The sequence below is a fragment of the Ranitomeya variabilis genome, chromosome 3 (assembly GCF_051348905.1).
Source record: "Ranitomeya variabilis isolate aRanVar5 chromosome 3, aRanVar5.hap1, whole genome shotgun sequence".
In the NCBI taxonomy this organism is placed as follows: Eukaryota; Metazoa; Chordata; class Amphibia; order Anura; family Dendrobatidae; genus Ranitomeya; species Ranitomeya variabilis.
This window is the reverse complement of record NC_135234.1, coordinates 942,391-967,661: the sequence shown is the minus strand read 5'-3', so window position 1 is coordinate 967,661 and position 25,271 is coordinate 942,391. Positions and strand designations below refer to the sequence as shown.

The window sequence follows — 25,271 nt, the reverse complement described above, 5'->3', positions numbered from 1 at the left end:
GTGATGGGAAATTGCCACTCTGGTGTTATGAGTTAATGCTAGAGTCTTAAAGGAATTTCTGGATGGTGTTTTGATAGGGTTTTCTGCTGACCATGAAAGTGTCCTTTCTGTCTTCCTGCTATCTAGAAAGCGGACCTCGATTTTGCTAAACCTATTTTCATACTACGTTTGTCATTTCATCTAAAATCACCGCCAATATATGTGGGGGCCTCTGTCTGCCTTTTGGGAAAATTTCTCTAGAGGTGAGCCAGGACTGTCTTTTCCTCTGCTAGGATTAGGTAGTTCTCCGGCTGGCGCTGGGCATCTAGGGTTAAAAAACGTAGGCATGCTACCCGGCCACTTCTAGTTGTGCGGCAGGTTTAGTTCATGGTCAGTATAGTTTCCATCTTCCAAGAGCTAGTTCTCATATATGCTGGGCTATGTTCTCGCCATTGAGAATCATGACAGTTTGACCGGCCAAAAAAAGGGTTAATTACTGGCTGAGAAAGGAGAGAAAAAAGAAGTCTGCTACAATTTTTTTTTTTTTTTTTTCCTCTAGTTCTGAGTGTGCTCTTAATTGAATCACTTGCTAGTCTGCCTATACTGCAGCCTTCCTCTCTTTCTCTCCTTCTAATCCTTGAATGGCTCTGTGTTCACCTGTTTCAAATGGATCTTCAGAGTGTAGCTACAGGTTTGAATAATCTCGCCACAAAGGTACAAAATTTGCAAGATTTTGTTGTTCATGCACCTATGTCTGAGCCTAGAATTCCTTTGCCTGAATTCTTCTCGGGGAATAGATCTCACTTTCAAAATTTTAAAAATAATTGCAAATTGTTTTTGTCCCTGAAGTCTCGCTCTGCCGGAGACCCTGCACAGCAGGTCAGGATTGTAATTTCCTTGCTCCGGGGCGACCCTCAAGACTGGGCTTTTGCATTGGCACCAGGGGATCCTGCGTTGCTCAATGTGGATGCGTTTTTTCTGGCCTTGGGGTTGCTTTATGAGGAACCTCATTTAGAGCTTCAGGCGGAAAAGGCCTTGATGTCCTTGTCTCAGGGGCAAGATGAAGCTGAAATATACTGCCAAAAATTCCGCAAATGGTCTGTGCTTACTCAGTGGAATGAGTGCGCCCTGGCGGCGATTTTCAGAGAAGGTCTCTTTGATGCCATTAAGGATGTTATGGTGGGGTTCCCTGTGCCTGCGAGTCTGAATGAGTCCATGACGATGGCTATTCAGATCGATAGGCGTCTGCGGGAGCGCAAACCTGTGCACCATTTGGCGGTGTCTACTGAGAAAACGCCAGAAAATATGCAATGTGATAGAATTCTGTCCAGAAGCGAGCGGCAGAATTTTAGACGAAAAAATGGGTTGTGCTTCTAGCTTCTATTGTGGTGATTCAACTCATGTTATATCAGCATGCTTTAAGCGTACTAAGAAGCCTGACAAGTCTGTTTCAATTAGCACTTTACAGTCTAAGTTTATTCTATCTGTGACCCTGATTTGTTCTTTGTCATCTATTACCGCGGACGCCTATGTCGACTCTGGCGCTGCTTTGAGTCTTATGGATTGGTCCTTTGCCAAACGCTGTGGGTATGATTTGGAGCCACTGGAGGCTCCGATACCTCTGAAAGGGATTGACTCCACCCCATTGGCTAGTAATAAACCACAATACTGGACACAAGTGACTATGCGTGTTAATCCGGATCACCAGGAGGTTATTCGCTTTCTGGTGCTGTATAATCTACATGATGTTTTGGTGCTGGGATTGCCATGGCTGCAATCTCATAACCCAGTCCTCGACTGGAGAGCTATGTCTGTGTTAAGCTGGGGATGTAAAGGAACTCATGGGGACGTACCTTTGGTTTCCATTTCATCATCTATTCCCTCTGAGATTCCTGAATTCTTGTCTGACTTTCGTGACGTTTTTGAAGAACCCAAGGTTGGTTCACTACCTCCGCACCGGGAGTGCGATTGTGCCATAGACTTGATTCCGGGTAGTAAATACCCTAAGGGTCGTTTATTTAATCTGTCTGTGCCTGAACACGCTGCTATGCGAGAATATATAAAGGAGTCCTTGGAAAAGGGACATATTCGTCCTTCGTCATCTCCCTTAGGAGCCGGTTTTTTCTTTGTGTCTAAGAAAGACGGCTCTTTGAGGCCGTGTATTGATTATCGACTTTTGAATAAAATCACGGTTAAATATCAATATCCGTTACCACTGCTTACTGATTTGTTTGCTCGTATAAAGGGGGCCAAGTGGTTCTCTAAGATTGATCTCCGTGGGGCGTATAATTTGGTGCGAATCAAGCAGGGGGATGAGTGGAAAACCGCATTTAATACGCCCGAGGGCCATTTTGAGTATTTGGTGATGCCTTTTGGTCTTTCAAATGCCCCTTCAGTCTTCCAGTCCTTTATGCATGACATTTTCCGCGATTATTTGGATAAATTTATGATTGTGTATCTGGATGATATTCTGATTTTTTCGGATGACTGGGACTCTCATGTCCAGCAGGTCAGGAGGGTTTTTCAGGTTTTGCGGTCTAATTCCTTGTGTGTGAAGGGTTCTAAGTGTGTTTTTGGGGTTCAAAAGATTTCTTTCTTGGGATACATTTTTTCCCCCTCTTCCATCGAGATGGATCCTGTCAAGGTTCAGGCTATTGGTGATTGGACGCAACCCTCTTCTCTTAAGAGTCTTCAGAAATTTTTGGGCTTTGCTAACTTTTATCGTCGATTTATTGCTGGTTTTTCTGATGTTGTAAAACCATTGACTGATTTGACTAAGAAGGGTGCTGATGTTGCTGATTGGTCCCCTGATGCTGTGGAGGCCTTTCGGGAGCTCAAGCGCCGCTTTTCTTCCGCCCCAGTGTTGCGTCAGCCTGATGTTGCTCTTCCTTTTCAGGTTGAGGTCGACGCTTCTGAAATCGGAGCTGGGGCGGTGTTGTCGCAGAGAAGTTCCGACTGCTCCGTGATGAGACCTTGTGCTTTTTTTTCCCGTAAATTTTCGCCCGCCGAGCGGAATTATGATATTGGGAATCGGGAGCTTTTGGCCATGAAGTGGGCTTTTGAGGAGTGGCGTCACTGGCTTGAGGGGGCCAGACATCAGGTGGTGGTATTGACTGACCACAAAAATTTAATTTACCTTGAGTCTGCCAGGCGCCTGAATCCTAGACAGGCGCGCTGGTCGTTGTTTTTCTCTCGGTTTAATTTTGTGGTGTCGTACCTACCGGGTTCTAAGAATGTTAAGGCGGATGCCCTTTCTAGGAGTTTTGAGCCTGACTCCCCTGGTAATTCTGAGCCCACAGGTATCCTTAAAGATGGAGTGATATTGTCTGCCGTTTCTCCAGACCTGCGGCGGGCCTTGCAGGAGTTTCAGGCGGATAGACCTGATCGTTGCCCACCTGGTAGACTGTTTGTTCCTGATGATTGGACCAGTAGAGTCATCTCTGAGGTTCATTCTTCTGCGTTGGCAGGTCATCCTGGAATCTTTGGTACCAGGGATTTGGTGGCAAGGTCCTTCTGGTGGCCTTCCCTGTCACGAGATGTGCGAGGCTTTGTGCAGTCTTGTGACGTTTGTGCTCGGGCCAAGCCTTGTTGTTCTCGGGCTAGTGGATTGTTGTTGCCCTTGCCTATCCCGAAGAGGCCTTGGACGCACATCTCGATGGATTTTATTTCGGATCTGCCTGTTTCTCAGAAGATGTCTGTCATCTGGGTGGTGTGTGACCGTTTCTCTAAGATGGTCCATCTGGTTCCCTTGCCTAAGTTGCCTTCTTCTTCCGAGTTGGTTCCTCTGTTTTTTCAAAATGTTGTTCGTTTGCATGGTATTCCTGAGAATATCGTTTCTGACAGAGGGACCCAATTCGTGTCTAGATTTTGGCGGGCATTCTGTGCTAGGATGGGCATAGATTTGTCTTTTTCGTCTGCTTTCCATCCTCAGACTAATGGCCAGACCGAGCGGACTAATCAGACCTTGGAGACATATTTGAGGTGTTTTGTGTCTGCGGATCAGGATGATTGGGTTGCTTTTTTGCCTTTGGCGGAGTTCGCCCTCAATAATCGGGCCAGCTCTGCCACCTTGGTGTCCCCGTTTTTCTGTAATTTGGGGTTTCATCCTCGATTTTCCTCCGGTCAAGTGGAATCTTCGGATTGTCCTGGAGTGGATGCTGTGGTGGAGAGGTTGCATCAGATTTGGGGGCAGGTGGTGGACAATTTGAAGTTGTCCCAGGAGAAGACTCAGCTTTTTGCCAACCGCCGTCGTCGTGTTGGTCCTCGGCTTTGTGTTGGGGACTTGGTGTGGTTGTCTTCTCGTTTTGTCCCTATGAGGGTTTCTTCTCCTAAGTTTAAGCCTCGGTTCATCGGCCCGTACAAGATATTGGAGATTCTTAACCCTGTGTCCTTCCGTTTGGACCTCCCTGCATCCTTTTCGATTCATAATGTTTTTCATCGGTCATTGTTGCGCAGGTATGAGGTACCGGTTGTGCCTTCCGTTGAGCCTCCTGCTCCGGTGTTGGTTGAGGGTGAGTTGGAGTACGTTGTGGAAAAGATCTTAGACTCTCGTGTTTCCAGACGGAGACTCCAGTATCTGGTTAAATGGAAGGGATACGGTCAGGAGGATAATTCTTGGGTCACTGCCTCTGATGTTCATGCCTCCGATCTTGTCCGTGCCTTTCATAGGGCTCATCCTGATCGCCCTGGTGGTTCTGGTGAGGGTTCAGTGCCCCCTCCTTGAGGGGGGGGTACTGTTGTGAAATTGGATTCTGGGCTCCCCCGGTGGTCACTTGTGGAATTGAACTTGTGTGCATCATCCCCTCTGTTCACCTGCTCCTATCAGGATGTGGGAGTCGCTATATAACCTTGCTCCTCTGTCAGTTTCTTGCCGGTCAACAATGTAATCAGAAGCCTTCTGTGCTTGTTCCTGCTACTAGACAACTCCCAGCTAAGTTGGACTTTTGTCCTTGTGTGTTTTTGCATTTTGTTCCTGTTCACAGCTGCTGTTTCGTTACTGTGTCTGGAAAGCTCTTGTGATCGGAAATTGCCACTCTGGTGTTATGAGTTAATGCTAGAGTCTTAAAGGAATTTCTGGATGGTGTTTTGATAGGGTTTTCTGCTGACCATGAAAGTGTCCTTTCTGTCTTCCTGCTATCTAGAAAGCGGACCTCGATTTTGCTAAACCTATTTTCATACTACGTTTGTCATTTCATCTAAAATCACCGCCAATATATGTGGGGGCCTCTGTCTGCCTTTTGGGAAAATTTCTCTAGAGGTGAGCCAGGACTGTCTTTTCCTCTGCTAGGATTAGGTAGTTCTCCGGCTGGCGCTGGGCATCTAGGGTTAAAAAACGTAGGCATGCTACCCGGCCACTTCTAGTTGTGCGGCAGGTTTAGTTCATGGTCAGTATAGTTTCCATCTTCCAAGAGCTAGTTCTCATATATGCTGGGCTATGTTCTCTCGCCATTGAGAATCATGACAACAGAGCTCTATAGTGTGACCGCTCTTACAGTACAGAGCTCTATAGTGTGACCGCTCTTACAGTACACAGCTCTATAGTGTGACCGCTCTTATAGTACGGAGCTCTATAGTGTGACCGCTCTTACAGTACAGAGCTCTATAGTGTGACCGCTCTTACAGTACACAGCTCTATAGTGTGACCACTCTTACAGTACACAGCTCTATAGTGTGACCGCTCTTATAGTACGGAGCTCTATAGTGTGACCGCTCTTATAGTACAGAGCTCTATAGTGTGACCGCTCTTACAGTACAGAGCTCTATAGTGTGACCGCTCTTACAGTACACAGCTCTATAGTGTGACCGCTCTTACAGTACGGAGCTCTATAGTGTGACCGCTCTTATAGTACAGAGTTCTATAGTGTGACCGCTCTTACAGTACAGAGCTCTATAGTGTGACCGCTCTTACAGTACACAGCTCTATAGTGTGACCGCTCTTACAGTACAGAGCTCTATAGTGTGACCGCTCTTACAGTACAGAGCTCTATAGTGTGATCGCTCTTACAGTACGGAGCTCTATAGTGTGACCGCTCTTATAGTACAGAGCTCTATAGTGTGACCGCTCTTACAGTACAGAGCTCTATAGTGTGACAGCTCTTACAGTACGGAGCTCTATAGTGTGACCGCTCTTACAGTACGGAGCTCTATAGTGTGACCGCTCTTATAGTACAGAGCTCTATAGTGTGACCGCTCTTACAGTACAGAGCTCTATAGTGTGACCGCTCTTACAGTACACAGCTCTATAGTGTGACCGCTCTTACAGTACAGAGCTCTATAGTGTGACCGCTCTTACAGTACACAGCTCTATAGTGTGACTGCTCTTACAGTACAGAGCTCTATAGTGTGACCGCTCTTACAGTACAGAGCTCTATAGTGTGACCGCTCTTACAGTACAGAGCTCTATAGTGTGACCGCTCTTACAGTACAGAGCTCTATAGTGTGACCGCTCTTACAGTAGAGCTCTATAGTGTGACCGCTCTTACAGTACAGAGCTCTATAGTGTGACCGCTGTTACGGTACAGAGCTCTATAGTGTGACCAATCTTACAGTACAGAGCTCTATAGTGTGACCGCTCTTATAGTACAGAGCTCTATAGTGTGACCGCTCTTACAGTACAGAGCTCTATAGTGTGACCGCTCTTACAGTACAGAGCTCTATAGTGTGACCGCTCTTACAGTACAGAGCTCTATAGTGTGACCGCTCTTACAGTATAGAGCTCTATAGTGTGACCCCTCTTACAGTACAGAGCTCTATAGTGTGACCGCTCTTACAGTAGAGAGCTCTATAATGTGACCGCTCTTACAGTACAGAGCTCTATAGTGTGACCGCTCTTACAGTACAGAGCTCTATAGTGTGACCGCTCTTACAGTACAGAGCTCTATAGTGTGACCGCTCTTATAGTACAGAGCTCTATAGTGTGACCTCTCTTACAGTACAGAGCTCTATAGTGTGACCGCTCTTACAGTACAGAGCTCTATAGTGTGACCGCTCTTACAGTACAGAGCTCTATAGTGTGACCGCTCTTACAGTATAGAGCTCTATAGTGTGACCCCTCTTACAGTACAGAGCTCTATAGTGTGACCGCTCTTACAGTAGAGAGCTCTATAATGTGACCGCTCTTACAGTACAGAGCTCTATAGTGTGACCGCTCTTACAGTACAGAGCTCTATAGTGTGACCGCTCTTACAGTACAGAGCTCTATAGTGTGACCGCTCTTATAGTACAGAGCTCTATAGTGTGACCGCTCTTACAGTACAGAGCTCTATAGTGTGACCGCCCTTACAGTACAGAGCTCTATAGTGTGACCGCTCTTACAGTACAGAGCTCTATAGTGTGACCTCTCTTACAGTAGAGCTCTATAGTGTGACCGCTCTTACAGTACAGAGCTCTATAGTGTGACCGCTCTTACAGTACAGAGCTCTATAGTGTGACCGCCCTTACAGTACAGAGCTCTATAGTGTGACCGCTCTTACAGTACAGAGCTCTATAGTGTGACCTCTCTTACAGTAGAGCTCTATAGTGTGACCGCTCTTACAGTACAGAGCTCTATAGTGTGACCGCTCTTACAGTACAGAGCTCTATAGTGTGACTGCTCTTACAGTACAGAGCTCTATAGTGTGACCGCTCTTACAGTGCAGAGCTCTATAGTGTGACCGCTCTTACAGTACAGAGCTCTATAGTGTGACCGCTCTTACAGTACACAGCTCTATAGTGTGACCGCTCTTACAGTACAGAGCTCTATAGTGTGACCGCTCTTACAGTACAGAGCTCTATAGTGTGACCGCTCTTACAGTACAGAGCTCTATAGTGTGACCGCTCTTACAGTACAGAGCTCTATAATGTGACCGCTCTTACAGTACAGAGCTCTATAGTGTGACCGCTCTTATAGTACACAGCTCTATAGTGTGACCGCTCTTACAGTACACAGCTCTATAGTGTGACTGCTCTTACAGTACAGAGCTCTATAGTGTGACCGCTCTTACAGTACAGAGCTCTATAGTGTGACTGCTCTTACAGTACAGAGCTCTATAGTGTGACCGCTCTTACAGTACACAGCTCTATAGTGTGACCGCTCTTACAGTACAGAGCTCTATAGTGTGACCGCTCTTACAGTACACAGCTCTATAGTGTGACCGCTCTTACAGTACAGAGCTCTATAGTGTGACCGCTCTTACAGTACTGGCAGACGCGGTACTGTATAAGGTGCGCGTCTCTGACTGGGGAGCACCTAGATAGAGCAGCACAGAAAGGTTATCAGTGCCAGTTCCCCCCTGGCATCACTCCCCTTTAGTGATGCACTAATTGGAAGACCCCCGGCCGGCCAGTGGGCACTGGAGGGGAGGGGTCCTACGGCCACTCCTACAGGGGTTAAATCCAGGTGTCCGGCCGGGAACTTTCTCTTTTCCTCCCGGCGGACACCTGGAAGCATTGTCCCTGTAGTAGTGATGTCGGACCCCCTGGTTGAGGCCTTGCAGAGGAGAGTGGCACAGAGAGGTGAGAACTGGCTTCAGGCCATTGTTGCTGACATCAGGGCTCAGCTTTCTGTGCCCTCTCCCGACCCCTGCTCACACCCCCCTTATCGGGGCTGGTCGGGTCTGCCTCGTCCACCCTCACGCCCCCGGGGCCCCTTATGGTCACCTCACCTTCGGCCTGCTCGCCTGCTGGGGGGCATCCTGTGCGGCCTCTCCACGGTTTGGAGCATGGAGCGGTGATGCCCTTATCATCCACGCAGCGGTCCGGGGGTCTCCCAGCCGCCGAGGTTGGGCAGGCCTCTCGGAAGCGGCGGGGAAGGGCCGGGCGCCGCACACGCCGCAAAAACGTAGTGGCCCCCCTTGCCGACAGGGCACCGGGCTGCGCCGAGCGGCGCGCAGCATCGCCTCCTCTCTTCGCGGCTCCGGTGGCTGGCGGCGAGCAGGCGGGCGGCGTGGAGCGGCGCGAGGCATCACCCCCTTCCCTGGCTGCTCCAGCGGTTCCCCCAGCTGCGCGGGGGGGCAGGCGGTCTGCCCGCTTGCCCCGCGCCCCGGAGCAGCTCCAGGTTGGGGAGGGGGCGGCCTCGCCGCCTCTCAGCTGCCGGCGTCTTCCGGCTCCCTCGTCGGGCTCGGTCCGGCGATCAGAGTTAGCCCCGCCCACCAACTTCCTGTCCCCGCCCACCCACTTCCAGTCCCCGCATTTCAGCGCTGGGGACAGCGCCGGCGGGTCCTCCAGTGCCTTCCATGCGGGCACATTTATGCCGCCCGCAGGGGGTAACCTGGAGGCTGGCGCTAGCGCCACAAGGTCCCCAGAGCGCGCTGATCGGTCAAACCAGACCGATCAGCGTGCAGATTTCTCACCAGGCCTGACCTCCAGCCTACCCCCGGCAGACGCAGCACTGATGCCTGCACGGGGGTATCAGGGGTCAGGTCATAGTTGTGACAGGTCAGCTGAAGAGCGCTTTGTTCGGTCCAACAGGACCGATCAGTGCGCTCAACAGCTGCACAGTGGGAATCACTGCGTAACACCATCAAACGCACCTAATACAGACACAGTTACACCTCCCCCCACGGACCAAATCCCTAATAAAAATTTTCCATTAACCTCCGCCCCAACAAATCCCAGCAACGTGGCTGAATACAGTTACCTCCTAACCCCCCCCTTTTCAGTAGCACTGCGGGACCGTGCACTGACGGTAATCCCCCTAGTAACAATGGTAGAATCCCCCACATTACACCGCATAGTAATGGCAGACGAAGGCGTAGACGCCAAACGTCCTCCCATTCTTCCTCCGATAACTCCCATCGCCTTTCGCATTACCCCTCTAAATGACCCTCCCGTCACCACCGCAGACGCAGCTCCCATAGGAGCCGCCGCAGATCCCGGGCCTCAGGATGGCTGTCATCAGCAACATCCGAGGGGTCCGATGCATCGCTGAGCACGGATAGGAGTCATCGCGCACGGGACAAATCCTCTAAATCACGGGGACCCGCTAGGGCTTTCAGCCGGGGAGAACAATCCCCCGCGGCTTCCAGCCACAACAACCACACAGGCGCGGAAGACAGAGCCATTAATCCGCCACGATGTGGTTGTAATCGGGCTCCAACGCACGAGACTCGGATCATCGGCCAATCCCTCGCTGTAGCGGGAGCCAGAGTTTCCCCGTCCTGCGACATCACCCCGTCAACATCTGCGGGGGTTCCGCCAGGATCGGAGTACACTCGTCCAGAGTCACACAGCGGTGAGTGTTCCAAGGGTGGCAAGGAAATGTTACAAGAAAGGGAGCTAACTTCAGCGGTAAAGGAAATAATCCTACAGCTATCACACTCAAGCGGAAAGGTGGTGAACAATTCAGCACCACAATCCGCTAATCTACACAAAGACGCCTTCTTCTGCGGGATCAGCCCGCTAGGCGCCCATATAGATCAGGAAACTAGAGAGAAAATTTGGAGCAACGATTATATTGATATATGGGCGCTGTTATCAGCAGACCAGCAAACGGTGGATAAACCTAACGAGAGGGGTTTCGATAGGGGGAGATCGAGAATTGCATTAACCATGAATAATTGGCTCCAGGCCTTCGCAGTATTGGGCTGTATTATGGGCCAGAAACATCCGGAACGCTGCTCCGAATTGTTTATATATCAGGACATGATATATAGTTCGTACAAGTCGCACGGCGGTTCAGCCTGGCGGCGGTATGATGAGGAGTTCCGCAGGCGTCTGGCCCTACAGCCTGATCTAGGCTGGGGAGTTAAAGCAACGGACGTGTGGTTGCGTTTGATGCTGTCCCAAAAGCAGCCCCCCTTTTCGGCCTCGACCACTAATTACTCCACAGCCGCAGGTCAAAACTCAGTGGTCGTGCGAAAACCCGGGGCCTGCTGGCTGTTCAATGAGGGAAACTGCCGTTTCCACACATTATGCAAATTCAGACATGATTGCTCCGCTTGCGGGGGGGGGGGTCACCCAGCATCAAGGTGCACTCGTCAGCCTTACAAAGCGCCTACAAGGCAGAACCCCAGTGAGTGTAACTGCGATGGCCCCCTGGCTAAAACTCTACCCCAATAAGAAAGCGGCTCAGCAGCTGCAAGCAGGATTCTCCGACGGGTTCTTTATTCCCTTTAGGCTAACAAGAATGCCAACCCTATCCGATAACCTAAAATCGGCTCGCGAATTCCCCGAAATACTTAGACAAAAAATCGAAAAGGAGGTAGAATTGGGTAGGATAGCAGGCCCCTTCAAGGCGCTCCCCTTCAAAAACATTAAAATATCACCGCTAGGCATTATACCAAAAAAGGAACCCGGTAAATACCGCCTAATCCATCATTTATCTCACCCAAAGGGCGATTCGGTTAACGACGCAATTTCCCCAGAAGAAGCTTCCGTCTCATACGCGTCTTTCGATAAAGCGGTAGAATTAGTCCGGGCAGCCGGACCCGGCGCCCTGCTAGCCAAATCCGACATTGAATCGGCATTCCGCTTACTACCCGTGCACCCCGAATGTTTCCACCTTCTGGGCTGCAAAGTGGACCAGCTGTATTACTTTGACATGTGTCTCCCGATGGGATGTTCCATCTCTTGTCACTATTTTGAGCTATTCAGCACATTCCTAGATTGGGTAGTTCGGTACAAAACGGGCAGTAAATCCCTAATTCACTACCTCGATGATTTCCTGTTCGTCGGCCCCAGAAACTCTAAACTCTGCTCCGAGCTACTTGAAAAATTCAAATATATCTCACTCGAATTCGGCGTGCCATTGTCACCGGAAAAAACGGAGGGACCATGTAATGTATTGCCGTTCTTGGGCATCGAAATAGATACCACTTCAATGGTTTTCCGATTACCAAAGGATAAAATACTAAAAACCCTACAAATGTTGAAAGGCTTCCACGTGGTTAATAAGGTAACCCTCCAGCAAATGCAGGCATTACTGGGCCTACTAACGTTCGCTTGTCGCGTAATGCCGGTCGGCAGAGCACTCTCGCGCAGACTATCCTTGGCAACAAAAGGCGCTTCTCAGCCCGGCCATAGAATCAGGCTCACTCGATCGCTGAAAGCAGATCTGCTAGTATGGCAAACGTTCCTGCAATCGTACAACGGTCACACGTGCGTTATGGCGAGAGAGATCGCAAGCAAGGATTTAGGGCTGACTGTAGGGTGGAACAAAAAAGAGGGATTTGCAGCAATTTATAAAAACCAATGGTGCAAATCGGGTTGGCCAGAGAGATGGACGACAACAAAATGGGGGCAAGACCCGGCCCTATGGGAATTGTTTGCGGTGGTAGCAGCATTGGAGATATGGGCCGTTCAGTTGAGGAACACGAACATTCGTTTCCAAACAAAAAATACGAAAACGGCAAAGAGTTTAAATCACATGTCTTCTTCATCCCTGCCCATACTCGCTCTCTTGCGCCGGCTAGCGCTGATTTGCCTTGAAAACAATATTTGGTGTAGAGCCACTGTGGTGGCGGAAGTAGATGATAATATCATTAACCCTCTATTATTTTCCAATTGGCAGGCTTTCAGAATCCAGCAGCCCAACGTGCAAACCCGGGGTATTCTGTGTCCACTGTCCCTGTGGGACACAGTGGCCAATCATTGATGCCCTTAATCCGGGCCTCCGTTTCGCCAGCTACCTGGCAGGTGTATGGTAAGGCTTGGGAGGAGTGGTGCTCACTAATTCAGGGTAGGCCAGTCGACGAAAGCGACGGAGCGCGAAGCGCAGTGACAACTGATTTCCTATTACGGCTGAGGGAAGGCGGGGCGTCGGGCACCTCGGCACAACGGAAATTATCGGGGCTAGCATTTTTCTTTCAATTATTGGGATGGGTAGACGTTACTAAATCCTTCTGCATAAGACAAGCCATAAAAGGTTGGAAAAGGCTACAGCCAAGCCAAGAATGTCGCCGCCCCATTTCTCTGAGACTATTGCAGGACCTGATTGCGATATCCCCGTCAGTCTGCTCATCGCAATATGAGGTGGCCCTCATATCAGCAGCTTTTGCGACCGTCTTTTTCGGAGCACTGTGTATTAGCGAATTGTTACCGCGGTCAAAAAACGCGGCGGAAGGAGGCCTAATTAACGAGGACATAGTTATATGCAGCGATGCCCTGCGCATCAGGGTTAGAAAATCCAAATGCGATCCCACCAGTAGGGGCACATGGGTCCTGGTTAACTCTACAGAGGGCCCAGCTTGCCCACTAAAAATGGTTAAAACATACGCCGTAATAAGACACGCTGGTAGATTTTTCTTCACTCATACAGACGGGTCCCCTCTGACCAAGTACCAATTCCAGGCAATGTTCAAGCTATGCTTGGAAAAAACCGGCGCAAATCCAAAGGAGTACGGAACACATTCTTTCCGGATAGGGGCGGCCACAGAGGCAGCTAGGGCGGGAGTGCCGGAGGCCGAAGTTCAGAGAATGGGTCGTTGGAAGTCCGCATGCTTCGCTAGATACATAAGACCCGACTTGCTTAATTAACATGTGTTGTCTCTTACAGGGGTTGAAGTTTGGGTGGTAGGAGATTCCTACGTACACTGGGCCGAAAAGAGGGCCAAATTGCGGCCAAGAGGAACAAATCTCTACATCCCGGGAATAAAAGTTAACTGGAGGGGTATCAGAGGCCTCCGGTGGAACCAGGTGTTCAAGGAGATGGTGGGCATAGCAAGGATGGTGGAACGCCCGGTGATATTGGTGTTACACGCGGGTGGCAATGACCTGGGCAAACAAAAGGTGGCCGAGTTGTACAAATGGGTGACAACGGATACGGAACGGTTCAGCAGTCTGTTCAGGAACATGATTCTGGTGTGGTCGGAGATAACACCACGGGCCGAATGGCGTGGTGCAAGAGATAAAAAAGCCATAGAGCGGACAAGGGTGAAATTCAATGCTCGGATCGGAAAATATGTGAGAGGAAGAGGCGGTATCGCGATTCATCACCAATACCTACAAAAGAAAAACACGCCACAATTAAGACCGGACGGAGTTCACCTTACGGATATTGGCCTCGATATTTTTCTGTCTGGTTTACAGGACGGGGTTGAACAGGCCCTAAAAGTGTTGGGTGGGGTCGGAGTCCCGCATAGGTAATACACGGGATCCTCCATGGCGGAAGAAGCGGAGGAGGGCAAAGGTCGTAGTCGCTCGTTGGTCCAATTCCCCTGTCGATCACGGACAGGAGCTCGGCGCGAGCGGCCGTTACGATATGTAATTGCCCTTCTCAGCTTATTTAATTAATAAACTGTGACCGACCTGTTCGACCCACCTAGGACTGTGTGTGTTTCATTACGGGATTGATGGGAGGGGGGAAGGCACTGGTTACGACACCCAGGTCTCCACAGTCAGAGCTCTATAGTGTGACCGCTCTTACAGTACAGAGCTCTATAGTGTGACCGCTCTTACAGTACAGAGCTCTATAGTGTGACCGCTCTTACAGTACAGAGCTCTATAGTGTGACCGCTCTTACAGTACACAGCTCTATAGTGTGACCGCTCTTACAGTACAGAGCTCTATAGTGTGACCACTCTTACAGTACACAGCTCAATAGTGTGACCGCTCTTACAGTACAGAGCTCTATAGTGTGACCGCTCTTACAGTAGAGCTCTATAGTGTGACCTCTGTCATGAATCCCCAATGGCTAGGGATAGCACAGGATAAGCAAAGTAATAATAAATATCGGACGAGCTCTAGGGTGATGGAACCTGGGCTGGCCACTGCCCTACGCCTGACAAACGCAACTAGAGATAGCCAGGGAGCGTGCCTAAGTTGGTTCTAGACGCCACGCACCAGCCTAAGAGCTAACTAGTACTGCAGAGAAAACAAAGACCTCACTTGCCTCCAGAGGAATTAACCCCAAAGGTATAGATGCCCCCCACATGTATTGACGGTGAAATGAGAGGAAGGCACACACATAGAGATGATGTATATAGCTTTAGCAAATAGAGGCCCGCTGAAAACTAGAAAGCAGAATGACACAAAAGGGGACTGAGCGGTCAGCAAAAAACCCTAATCAAAAAAACCATCCTGAGATTACAAGAACCCATGTGCCAACTCATGGCACATGGGGAGAACCTCAGTCCACTAGAGCAACCAGCTAACAAAGAGACATTCTAAGCAAGCTGGACAAAAAACCAAACAACTGAAAATCAGCACTTAGCTTATCCTGAAAGATCTGGGAGCAGGTAGGCAGGAACCAAACAGAGCACATCTGAACACATTGATAGCCGGCAAGGGAAATGACAGAAAGGCCAGGTAAAATAGGAAACACCCAGCCTCTGATGGACAGATGGAAACCAAAGGCCGCAACCCACCAAAGTCACCCAGTACCAGCAGTAACCACCAGAGGGAGCCCGCAAACAGAATCCACAACAGTACCCCCCCCTTGAGGAGGGGTCACCGAACCCTCACGAGAACCCCCAGGGCGATCAGGGTGAGCTCTATGGAAGGCGCGGACCAAATCAGTCGCATGAACATCGGAGGCGACCACCCAGGAATTGTCCTCCTGACCATAACCCTTCCACTTAACCAAATACTGGAGTTTGCGTCTGGAAAGACGAGAATCCAAGATCTTTTCAACAACATACTCCAATTCTCCCTCCACCAGCACCGGAGCAGGAGGCTCGACCGAAGGAACAACAGGCACCTCATACCTCCGCAACAACGACCGATGGAACACATTATGAATAGCGAACGATGCTGGGAGATCCAAACGGAAAGATACAGGGTTAAGAATCTCCGAGATCCTATAAGGACCGATGAACCGAGGCTTGAACTTAGGAGAAGAGACCTTCATAGGGACAAAACGAGAAGACAACCACACCAAGTCCCCAACAAGAAGTCGGGGACCCACGCGGGGACGGCGATTAGCAAACTGCTGAGTCTTCTCCTGAGATAACTTCAAATTGTCCACCACCTGATTCCAAATGTGATGTAGCCTGTCCACCACCACGTCCACTCCAGGACAATCCGAAGACTCCACCTGACCAGAGGAAAAACGAGGATGAAACCCCAAATTACAAAAAAAAGGAGAGACCAACGTGGCCGAACTAGCCCGATTATTAAGAGCAAATTCGGCCAGTGGCAAAAAAGCAACCCAGTCATCCTGATCAGCAGAAACAAAACACCTCAAATAAGTTTCCAAGGTCTGATTAGTTCGCTCCGTCTGGCCATTCGTCTGAGGATGGAATGCAGACGAGAAAGACAAATCAATGCCCATCTTGGCACAAAATGTCCGCCAAAATCTAGACACAAACTGGGATCCCCTGTCAGAAACGATATTCTCCGGAATCCCATGCAAACGAACCACGTTCTGAAAAAACAAAGGAACCAACTCAGAGGAGGAGGGCAACTTAGGCAAGGGCACCAAATGAACCATCTTAGAAAAGCGGTCACACACAACCCAGATAACGGACATTTTCTGTGAAACCGGGAGATCAGAAATAAAATCCATGGAAATGTGCGTCCAAGGCCTCTTCGGGATAGGCAAGGATAACAACAACCCACTGGCCCGAGAACAGCAAGGCTTAGCCCGAGCACACACTTCACAAGACTGCACAAAGGTACGCACATCCCTAGACAAGGAAGGCCACCAAACAGACCTGGTCACCAAGTCTCTTGTACCAAATATTCCAGGATGACCAGCCAACACAGAAGAATGGACCTCGGAGATGACTCTACTGGTCCAATCATCCGGAACAAATAGTCTTTCTGGTGGACATCGATCCGGTTTATCCACCTGAAACTCCTGCAATGCGCGTCGCAAGTCTGGGGATACGGCGGACAATATTACCCCATCCCTAAGGATACCAGCAGGCCCAGTGTCTCCAGGAGAGTCAGGCACAAAACTCCTGGAAAGAGCATCTGCCTTCACATTCTTTGAACCTGGCAGGTATGAAACCACGAAATTGCAACGAGAAAAAAATAACGACCAACGAGCCTGTCTAGGATTCAAACGCCTGGCAGACTCAAGGTAAATGAGATTCTTGTGATCAGTGAAGACCACCACGCGATGTTTAGCACCCTCAAGCCAATGACGCCACTCCTCAAATGCCCACTTCATGGCCAAAAGCTCCCGATTACCCACATCATAATTGCGCTCGGCGGGCGAGAATTTTCTAGAGAAGAAAGCACATGGCTTCATCACCGAGCCATTAGAACTTCTCTGTGACAAAACCGCCCCCGCTCCAATCTCGGAAGCATCAACCTCCACCTGAAAAGGAAGTGAAACATCTGGTTGACACAACACAGGAGCAGAAGAAAACCGGCGCTTAAGTTCCCGAAAGGCCTCCACGGCCGCAGGAGACCAATCAGCAACATCAGCACCCTTTTTAGTCAAATCAGTCAAAGGTTTAACAATACTGGAAAAATTAGCAATGAACCGACGATAAAAATTAGCAAACCCCAAGAACTTCTGAAGGCTCTTAACAGATGTAGGTTGTGTCCAGTCACAAATAGCCTGAACCTTAACGGGATCCATCTCAATAGTAGAAGGAGAAAAAATGTACCCCAAAAAAGAAATCTTCTGGACTCCGAAGAGACACTTTGAGCCCTTCACAAACAGAGAATTGGCCCGCAAAACCTGAAACACCTTCCTGACCTGTAGAACATGAGCCTCCCAGTCATCAGAAAACACCAAAATATCATCCAAATACACAATCATAAACTTATCCAGATATTCACGGAAAATATTGTGCATAAAGGACTGAAAGACTGACGGAGCATTGGAGAGTCCAAAAGGCATTACCAAATACTCAAAATGGCCCTCAGGCGTATTAAATGTGGTTTTCCACTCATCACCCTGTTTTATCCGCACCAGGTTATACGCACCACGAAGATCTATTTTAGTGAACCACCTAGCCCCCTTAATGCGAGCAAACAAATCAGTAAATAATGGCAATGGATACTGGTATTTGACTGTAATCTTATTCAGAAGGCGATAATCTATACAAGGCCTCAGGGAACCATCTTTTTTTGCCACGAAAAAAAAACCTGCTCCCAGAGGGGACGAAGATGGACGAATATGTCCCTTTTCCAAGGACTCCTTAATATAGTTCCGCATAGCAGTATGCTCTGGCAGTGACAGATTAAATAAACGACCCTTTGGGAACTTACTGCCAGGAATCAATTCTATAGCACAGTCACACTCTCTATGAGGAGGGAGCGAATTGAGCTTAGGCTCCTCAAAAACATCCCTATAATCTGACAAAAACGCAGGGATCTCCGAAGGAGTAGATGAAGCGATAGAAATCGGAGGTGCATCATCATGAACCCCCTGACATCCCCAGCTTAGCACAGACATTGTTTTCCAGTCCAGGACAGGATTATGAGTTTGTAACCATGGCAGACCAAGCACTAGTACATCATGTAAATTATACAGTACAAGGAAGCGAATCACCTCCTGATGAACGGGAGTCATGCGCATGGTCACTTGTGTCCAATACTGCGGTTTATTCATAGCCAATGGTGTAGAATCAATTCCTTTCAGAGGAATAGGAACTTCCAGAGGCTCTAGACTAAAACCGCAGCGTTTAGCAAATGACCAATCCATAAGACTCAGGGCAGCGCCTGAATCCACATAGGCATCGACGGAAATGGAAGACAGTGAAAAAATCAGAGTCACAGACAAAATGAACTTAGACTGCAGAGTATCAATGGCAAAAGATTTATCAACCCTTTTTGTGCGTTTCGAGCACGCTGATATAACATGAGCTGAATCACCACAATAAAAACACAAACCATTTTTCCGCCTATAATTTTGCCGTTCACTTCTGGACTGAATTCTATCACATTGCATATTCTCAGGTGCCTGTTCAGAAGACACCGCCAACTGGTGCACGGGTTTGCGCTCCCGTAAACGCCGATCAATCTGAATGGCCATAGCCATAGACTCATTCAGACCTGTAGGCGCAGGGAACCCCACCATAATATCCTTAATGGCCTCAGAAAGACCATTTCTGAAGTTTGCAGCCAGGGCGCACTCATTCCACTGAGTAAGCACCGACCATTTCCGAAATTTCTGACAATATATTTCCGCTTCATCATGCCCCTGAGAGAGGGCTAATAAAGCCTTTTCAGCCTGAATCTCTAGGTTAGGTTCCTCATAGAGCAATCCCAATGCCAGAAAAAACGCATCCACACTGAGCAATGCAGGATCCCCTGGTGCCAATGCAAATGCCCAATTCTGAGGGTCGCCCCGTAGGAACGATATAACAATCTTGACCTGTTGAGCAGGGTCTCCAGAGGAGCGAGATTTCAAAGAGAGAAACAATTTACAATTGTTCCTGAAATTCAGGAAGGTAGATCTATCTCCAGAAAAAAACTCTGGAATAGGAATTCTAGGTTCAGACATGGGAGTGTGAACAACGAAATCCTGTATGTTTTGAACCTTTGCCGCGAGATTACTCAGGCTGGAAGCCAAACTCTGGACATCCATGATAAACAGCTAAGATCAGAGCCATTCAAGGGTTAAGAGGAGGTAAGAAGCAGCTAGACAGCAATTAAGGGCTAGGCAGCAAAACTCTGAAGGAAAAAAAAAAAAAAAAAATTTTCCTTGAACACTTCTTTTTCTCCTGCTTCAGCCCAAACAATTAACACTTTGTGGGCCGGCTATACTGTCATGAATCCCCAATGGCTAGGGATAGCACAGGATAAGCAAAGTAATAATAAATATCGGACGAGCTCTAGGGTGATGGAACCTGGGCTGACCGCTGCCCTACGCCTGACAAACGCAACTAGAGATAGCCAGGGAGCGTGCCTAAGTTGGTTCTAGACGCCACGCACCAGCCTAAGAGCTAACTAGTACTGCAGAGAAAACAAAGACCTCACTTGCCTCCAGAGGAATTAACCCCAAAGGTATAGATGCCTCCCACATGTATTGACGGTGAAATGAGAGGAAGGCACACACATAGAGATGATGTATATAGCTTTAGCAAATAGAGGCCCGCTGAAAACTAGAAAGCAGAATGACACAAAAGGGGACTGAGCGGTCAGCAAAAAACCCTAATCAAAAAACCATCCTGAGATTACAAGAACCCATGTGCCAACTCATGGCACATGGGGAGAACCTCAGTCCACTAGAGCAACCAGCTAACAAAGAGACATTCTAAGCAAGCTGGACAAAAAACCAAACAACTGAAAATCAGCACTTAGCTTATCCTGAAAGATCTGGGAGCAGGTAGGCAGGAACCAAACAGAGCACATCTGAACACATTGATAGCCGGCAAGGGAAATGACAGAAAGGCCAGGTAAAATAGGAAACACCCAGCCTCTGATGGACAGATGGAAACCAAAGGCCGCAACCCACCAAAGTCACCCAGTACCAGCAGTAACCACCAGAGGGAGCCCGCAAACAGAATCCACAACAGACCTCTCTTACAGTACAGAGCTCTATAGTGTGACCGCTCTTACAGTACAGAGCTCTATAGTGTGACCGCCCTTACAGTACAGAGCTCTATAGTGTGACCGCTCTTACAGTACAGAGCTCTATAGTGTGACCGCTCTTACAGTACAGAGCTCTATAGTGTGACCGCTCTTACAGTACAGAGCTCTATACTGTGACCGCTCTTACAATACAGAGCTCTATAGTGTGACCGCTCTTACAGTACAGAGCTCTATAGTGTGACCGCCCTTACAGTACAGAGCTCTATAGTGTGACCGCCCTTACAGTACAGAGCTCTATAGTGTGACCGCTCTTACAGTACAGAGCTCTATAGTGTGACCGCTCTTACAGTACAGAGCTCTATAGTGTGACCGCCCTTACAGTACAGAGCTCTATAGTGTGACCGCTCTTACAGTACACAGCTCTATAGTGTGACCGCTCTTACAGTACAGAGCTCTATAGTGTGACCGCCCTTACAGTACAGAGCTCTATAGTGTGACCGCTCTTACAGTACAGCTCTATAGTGTGACCGCTCTTACAGTAGAGCACTCTATAGAGTGACCGCTCTTACAGTACAGAGCTCTATAGTGTGACCGCCCTTACAGTACAGAGCTCTATAGTGTGACGGCTCTTACAGTACAGCTCTATAGTGTGACCCCTCTTACAGTAGAGAACTCTATAGAGTGACCGCTCTTACAGTACACAGCTCTATAGTGTAACTGCTCTTACAGTACAGAGCTCTATAGTGTGACCGCTCTTACAGTACAAAACTCTAGTGTGACCCCTCTTACAGTACAGAGCTCTATAGTGTGACCGCTCTTACAGTACAGAGCTCTATAGTGTGACCGCTCTTACAGTACAGAGCTCTATAGTGTGACCGCTCTTACAGTACAGAGCTCTATAGTGTGACCGCTCTTACAGTACAGAGCTCTATAGTGTGACCGCTCTTACAGTACAGAGCACACAGGCGGGAACAATAATCAACGCCGCCGGTCGCTGCAAAGATGCCCGATTGCACAGGACAAGGTATGCTGCCACCAGCTCCGATTAACGGGTCCAGAGCCAACCCAAATCAGTAGCGTAATTCACCTCAGAGGAAGCGACAGTTTGTTCATGGAGCAGGAAGAGACAGCTAGTAAATTAGATATTTTACTCCATAAAAGTTAGGCAGTGTTTACAAAGTATAAAAGATATTACAAAAGATGAAATCATATGTACATTGCAATTAGAAATAAAATGAGGATTAAAATAGAATAGAACACTCACATATTGCTTAGATCATTCCAGGCTAACCATGCTGGTGGGAGGAGCCAGACATCACAATGCATTGAGGGTCTTGTTGCCGCAGCTTCCCAGGTAAGAATGAAGGCTGGGCTGAGTGCAGTAACTTATACTTCTGGGCTAGTGACATCACTAAAGAGGCTGGTTTACCTGCACCGTTCCCTAGCTGCCAGGGTACACAATTTGGTAAGAAAACTTATAATAATCATAACTGGGCATGAGAACCTAGCAGAATAAGGGCACACACATCACTCATCTTATATTGAAATTAGCTTTCTAATGATTCCAAACTCGGACTAGGTATTCCACTCGGTTCAGGAGAAATCCATTTCTCGGGTTCTTTTGGTGCTAGAATTTAACAAAAGGTGCTGTAGCGAAGCTCTGTCAAAGTACGTTCCAAATATGTATCTGTCATATTTCTATGGTACACTGGTGTCACATTATGGCTTCTTTAATATCTCCCCCACATACAGCAAGCACATGGGTTTTTAGACAAAGACACTCCTTGCTAATTAACATTTCTAAGGGAGGGGGAAAGGAAGGAGTGAGGAGAGTGTAGTGTTACAGGAAATCAGCCACAGAATGGTGTGACCAGACTGTTATTTTACCCTAAGGATTTACAATTGCTCAACAGCTTTGAGAGCTACCCATTAACTAGAAATATAAAACATAACCTTTAATAGGAAGATTAACAATGGACAAACAAGTAACATCTGCATAAATAAAGTGCTCGTGCCAAACAGTGCTCAGGAATAAAAAAAATGGCTTGGTCGCACCAATTATAGACGGACGGAGTCCCTCAATTTTTTGGAGGAATCCACAGGAGGGTCCACACAGCAGGATGAGGGGGAAGGGTTGGGGTCTGTTCCCTTAACCCCTGTCGTGCCCCAGTATAACTCCTGTTCTAACAAGGACAGGCCCCAAGTGAGCCCTGCTATGGACACCCACCACACACAGATAGAGATAAGTATGCCTCCCTACGCGTTTCTTCCCCAGTCCTGGGGATTCACCAGGGGAGTTCTTAGAAAGCCATAAGGCAAGGTACTGTTATATCTTCAATTAAGTGTCTGTAATTACTGGATAATGGCAGTGGCCGAATATCCCCTAGAGAAAGGTTCAATGTGACAGTGTGCCACAGCCTGATATGAGATATACTAATTTGTTTTAATCCCTGCTTATTTTGTGATTGCCTTGTACATACTTTGTCTCATATTGTAACATCTTTCTATATCTTTTATAAACACTGCCTAATCTTTTGGAGTAAACTATAAAACTACTAGCTCGTATTCTTCATGTTCTATGCAAATTTTTCACGTGCCTGAAGTTAATTACGCTACTAATTTGGGTTGGCTCTGAACCCCTCTCTGTGAGAAATCTGAGCTGGCGGCAGCGAAGTGTGTTCTGGGCTAGGCAGGTGAGCTGGCAGCGACGGAACGGGGTTTTATAAGCTATTGTCTGGCTGCGGCATGAGCATTTATAATTCCCTCGCTGCAGCGTGCCTGCTAGCCAGTCCACAGTGAAGCGGCCCATCTGGCGACCAATTATCCTAGGTGTAGCTCCCTGACTGACCTGAGGGTAAGGGGGGCGCCGGAGAACTGCAAGTTCCAAAGCGGAACTGGAAACGCAGGATATACATAAATCTCTGCAGTTCGTGATATTGTAGCAGCAGTGGAATAACTAAAATAAGCTCCTGCGGTAAATTGATAGGTCAATAGCCTTGTTTGTGTTTTCATCACAGTGTAGCAGTGGAGGGATAACTAAGATAAGCCCCCCGCACATGTGATAGCCGTGTGCTGGCCAAAGGTCACTCCCAATCCATGACATATTGTTGCCAGCACGGTGTGAATCGTGACAGTGACATTGGTTGGAGTGGCCAGTACATCCTATTACTACTATCACGGACCACAAGAATCTGTCATATCTTCAATCAACTAAACGTCTCAACCCTAGACAAGCTAGGTTCTCTTTGCTCTTTACTAGATTCAATTTTGTGGTCACTTTCAATCCAGGAGTTAACATCACCAAGGCAGATGTTTTGTCCCAGAATTTCCCTGGTGGTAGTGACCATGAGGACCCTGCCCTAATTTTGCAGAAGGGGGTAGTCATCTGGGCCTTATACCCTGACCTGTAGGGTGAGGTTTTGGAGGCTCAGGGGGATGCCCTGCCTCCTGCTCTTCAGGGAGGTTTTTTGTGCCGTCTGATTTGCACCATAAATTAGAGAACATCATAATTCTGTACTTGCTGGTCCTACAGCAACTGTGGACCTCCTTTCTCGTTGTTTATGGTGGCTGGGGTTGCATTGGTATGTGGCTAAACAGGTGACTGTTTGAGCAAGTTCTAAGTTATGGCATACCCATCCGTCTGGTCCTCTTCTTCCACTACCCATTCCTAGCAGACCATGTACACACTTGTCCATGGATTTTATTACTGACCTACCGGTATCAACAGGCAAGACTGTGGTTCTGGTGGTTGTGGATAGGTTCAGTAAAATAGTGCATTTCATCGCTTTACTGGCACTTCCAAATACCAGGACTCTTGCTCAGGTTTTTATTAATGAGATCGTGTAGCTTCACGGGGCTCTCTACAATGTGGTGTCAGATCGGGGGACCCAATTTGTTTCTAAGTTCTGTAAAGCATTCTGCATTCTGTACTTGACTGGGAGTGCAGCTGTCCTTTTCCTCTGCTTTCCATCCTCGGTCGAATGGACAGACCGAGCGCACTAAAAAGAATTTGGAGACTTACCTTGGGTGTTTTGTCTCCAAATACCAGGAGGATTAGGCATCTTACTTACCGCTGGCAGAATTTGCCACCAACAATCCCTATCAAGAGTCTTAGAGGCAGGTCATCATTCTTTGGTGCGCACAGTTTCCATCCCCAGTTTGGTACTTTTAGTGGAGGAGCTTTGAGAGTTCCTGAGGAACATTTTGCTTTGTCGCTCTCTTCAGTATGGTGGGGGGTTCAGAGTAATTTGAAGGTCATGGAGACAGGTACGACAATAATGAATTCAATAACACGTCACTCCTTGAAATATGATGGTGCTCGGATACGGGTTACCACTCCCTTTCTAATGCAAATTCAAAAAATTAAACAAGAGGTATACATGCAATTTACATGAATCCTATTAGTGTTTTCAAAAAAATAGTAATTTGTATATATGACTAGTGACTATAACCACAAACAAGATGATACAGAATCTTTTTAAATCAATTATCATAACTGTGATGAATATGAAAAATATCTGACATCCTAGGATAAGATGGAAAAAGTGACTAACTCTCTTACCGGATTATGATAATGGGAGAGGGCCACTGGGATCTATCTATAGTCATACTAATGGTAAGATACTTTATTTTTTCTGCAAGATTAAGACTCATTATCAGTAGCTATTTATGCCCCATTTTTGTGGATAATATATGATATTTAAGGTAAAGGCGGTCACTTTTTATTATCAACTTCAGATCACTCCATGATTGTGTCCCACTACCATAATGTGTAATGTAATTCATCTTTGTTGTGGTTATAGTCACTAGTCATATATACAAATTACTATTTTTTGCAAACACTAGTAGGATTCATGTAAATTGCATGTATACCTCTCGTTTAATTTTGGGCAGGATTCTGTGAATTATCATAGGTTTTCAATTTTTCTTAAATACTGATTCTA

The 25,271-nt window shown here is 47.9% G+C and overlaps 2 protein-coding genes across 2 annotated transcripts in view; one reads left to right on the top strand and one right to left on the bottom strand.

The window, feature by feature from the left end:
* Nucleotides 1-21,669, bottom strand: part of PDE9A (phosphodiesterase 9A) — a 128,077-nt gene extending 106,408 nt beyond the window's left edge. Inside the window, exon 1 of the mRNA XM_077293519.1 lies at nucleotides 21,593-21,669. Within this exon, the coding sequence (XP_077149634.1) occupies nucleotides 21,593-21,654 (62 nt within the window). The 5' untranslated portion in view covers nucleotides 21,655-21,669. The remainder of the gene's footprint in view (nucleotides 1-21,592) is intronic.
* LOC143818521 (uncharacterized) lies at nucleotides 10,985-13,959 on the top strand. The gene is made up of 2 exons (XM_077299805.1): nucleotides 10,985-12,598; nucleotides 13,451-13,959. Exon 1 carries the CDS (start codon nucleotides 10,985-10,987, stop codon nucleotides 12,548-12,550), a length of 1,566 nt encoding a protein of 521 aa, XP_077155920.1. The 3' UTR covers nucleotides 12,551-12,598; nucleotides 13,451-13,959.
* Nucleotides 21,670-25,271: the final 3,602 nt, after the last annotated feature.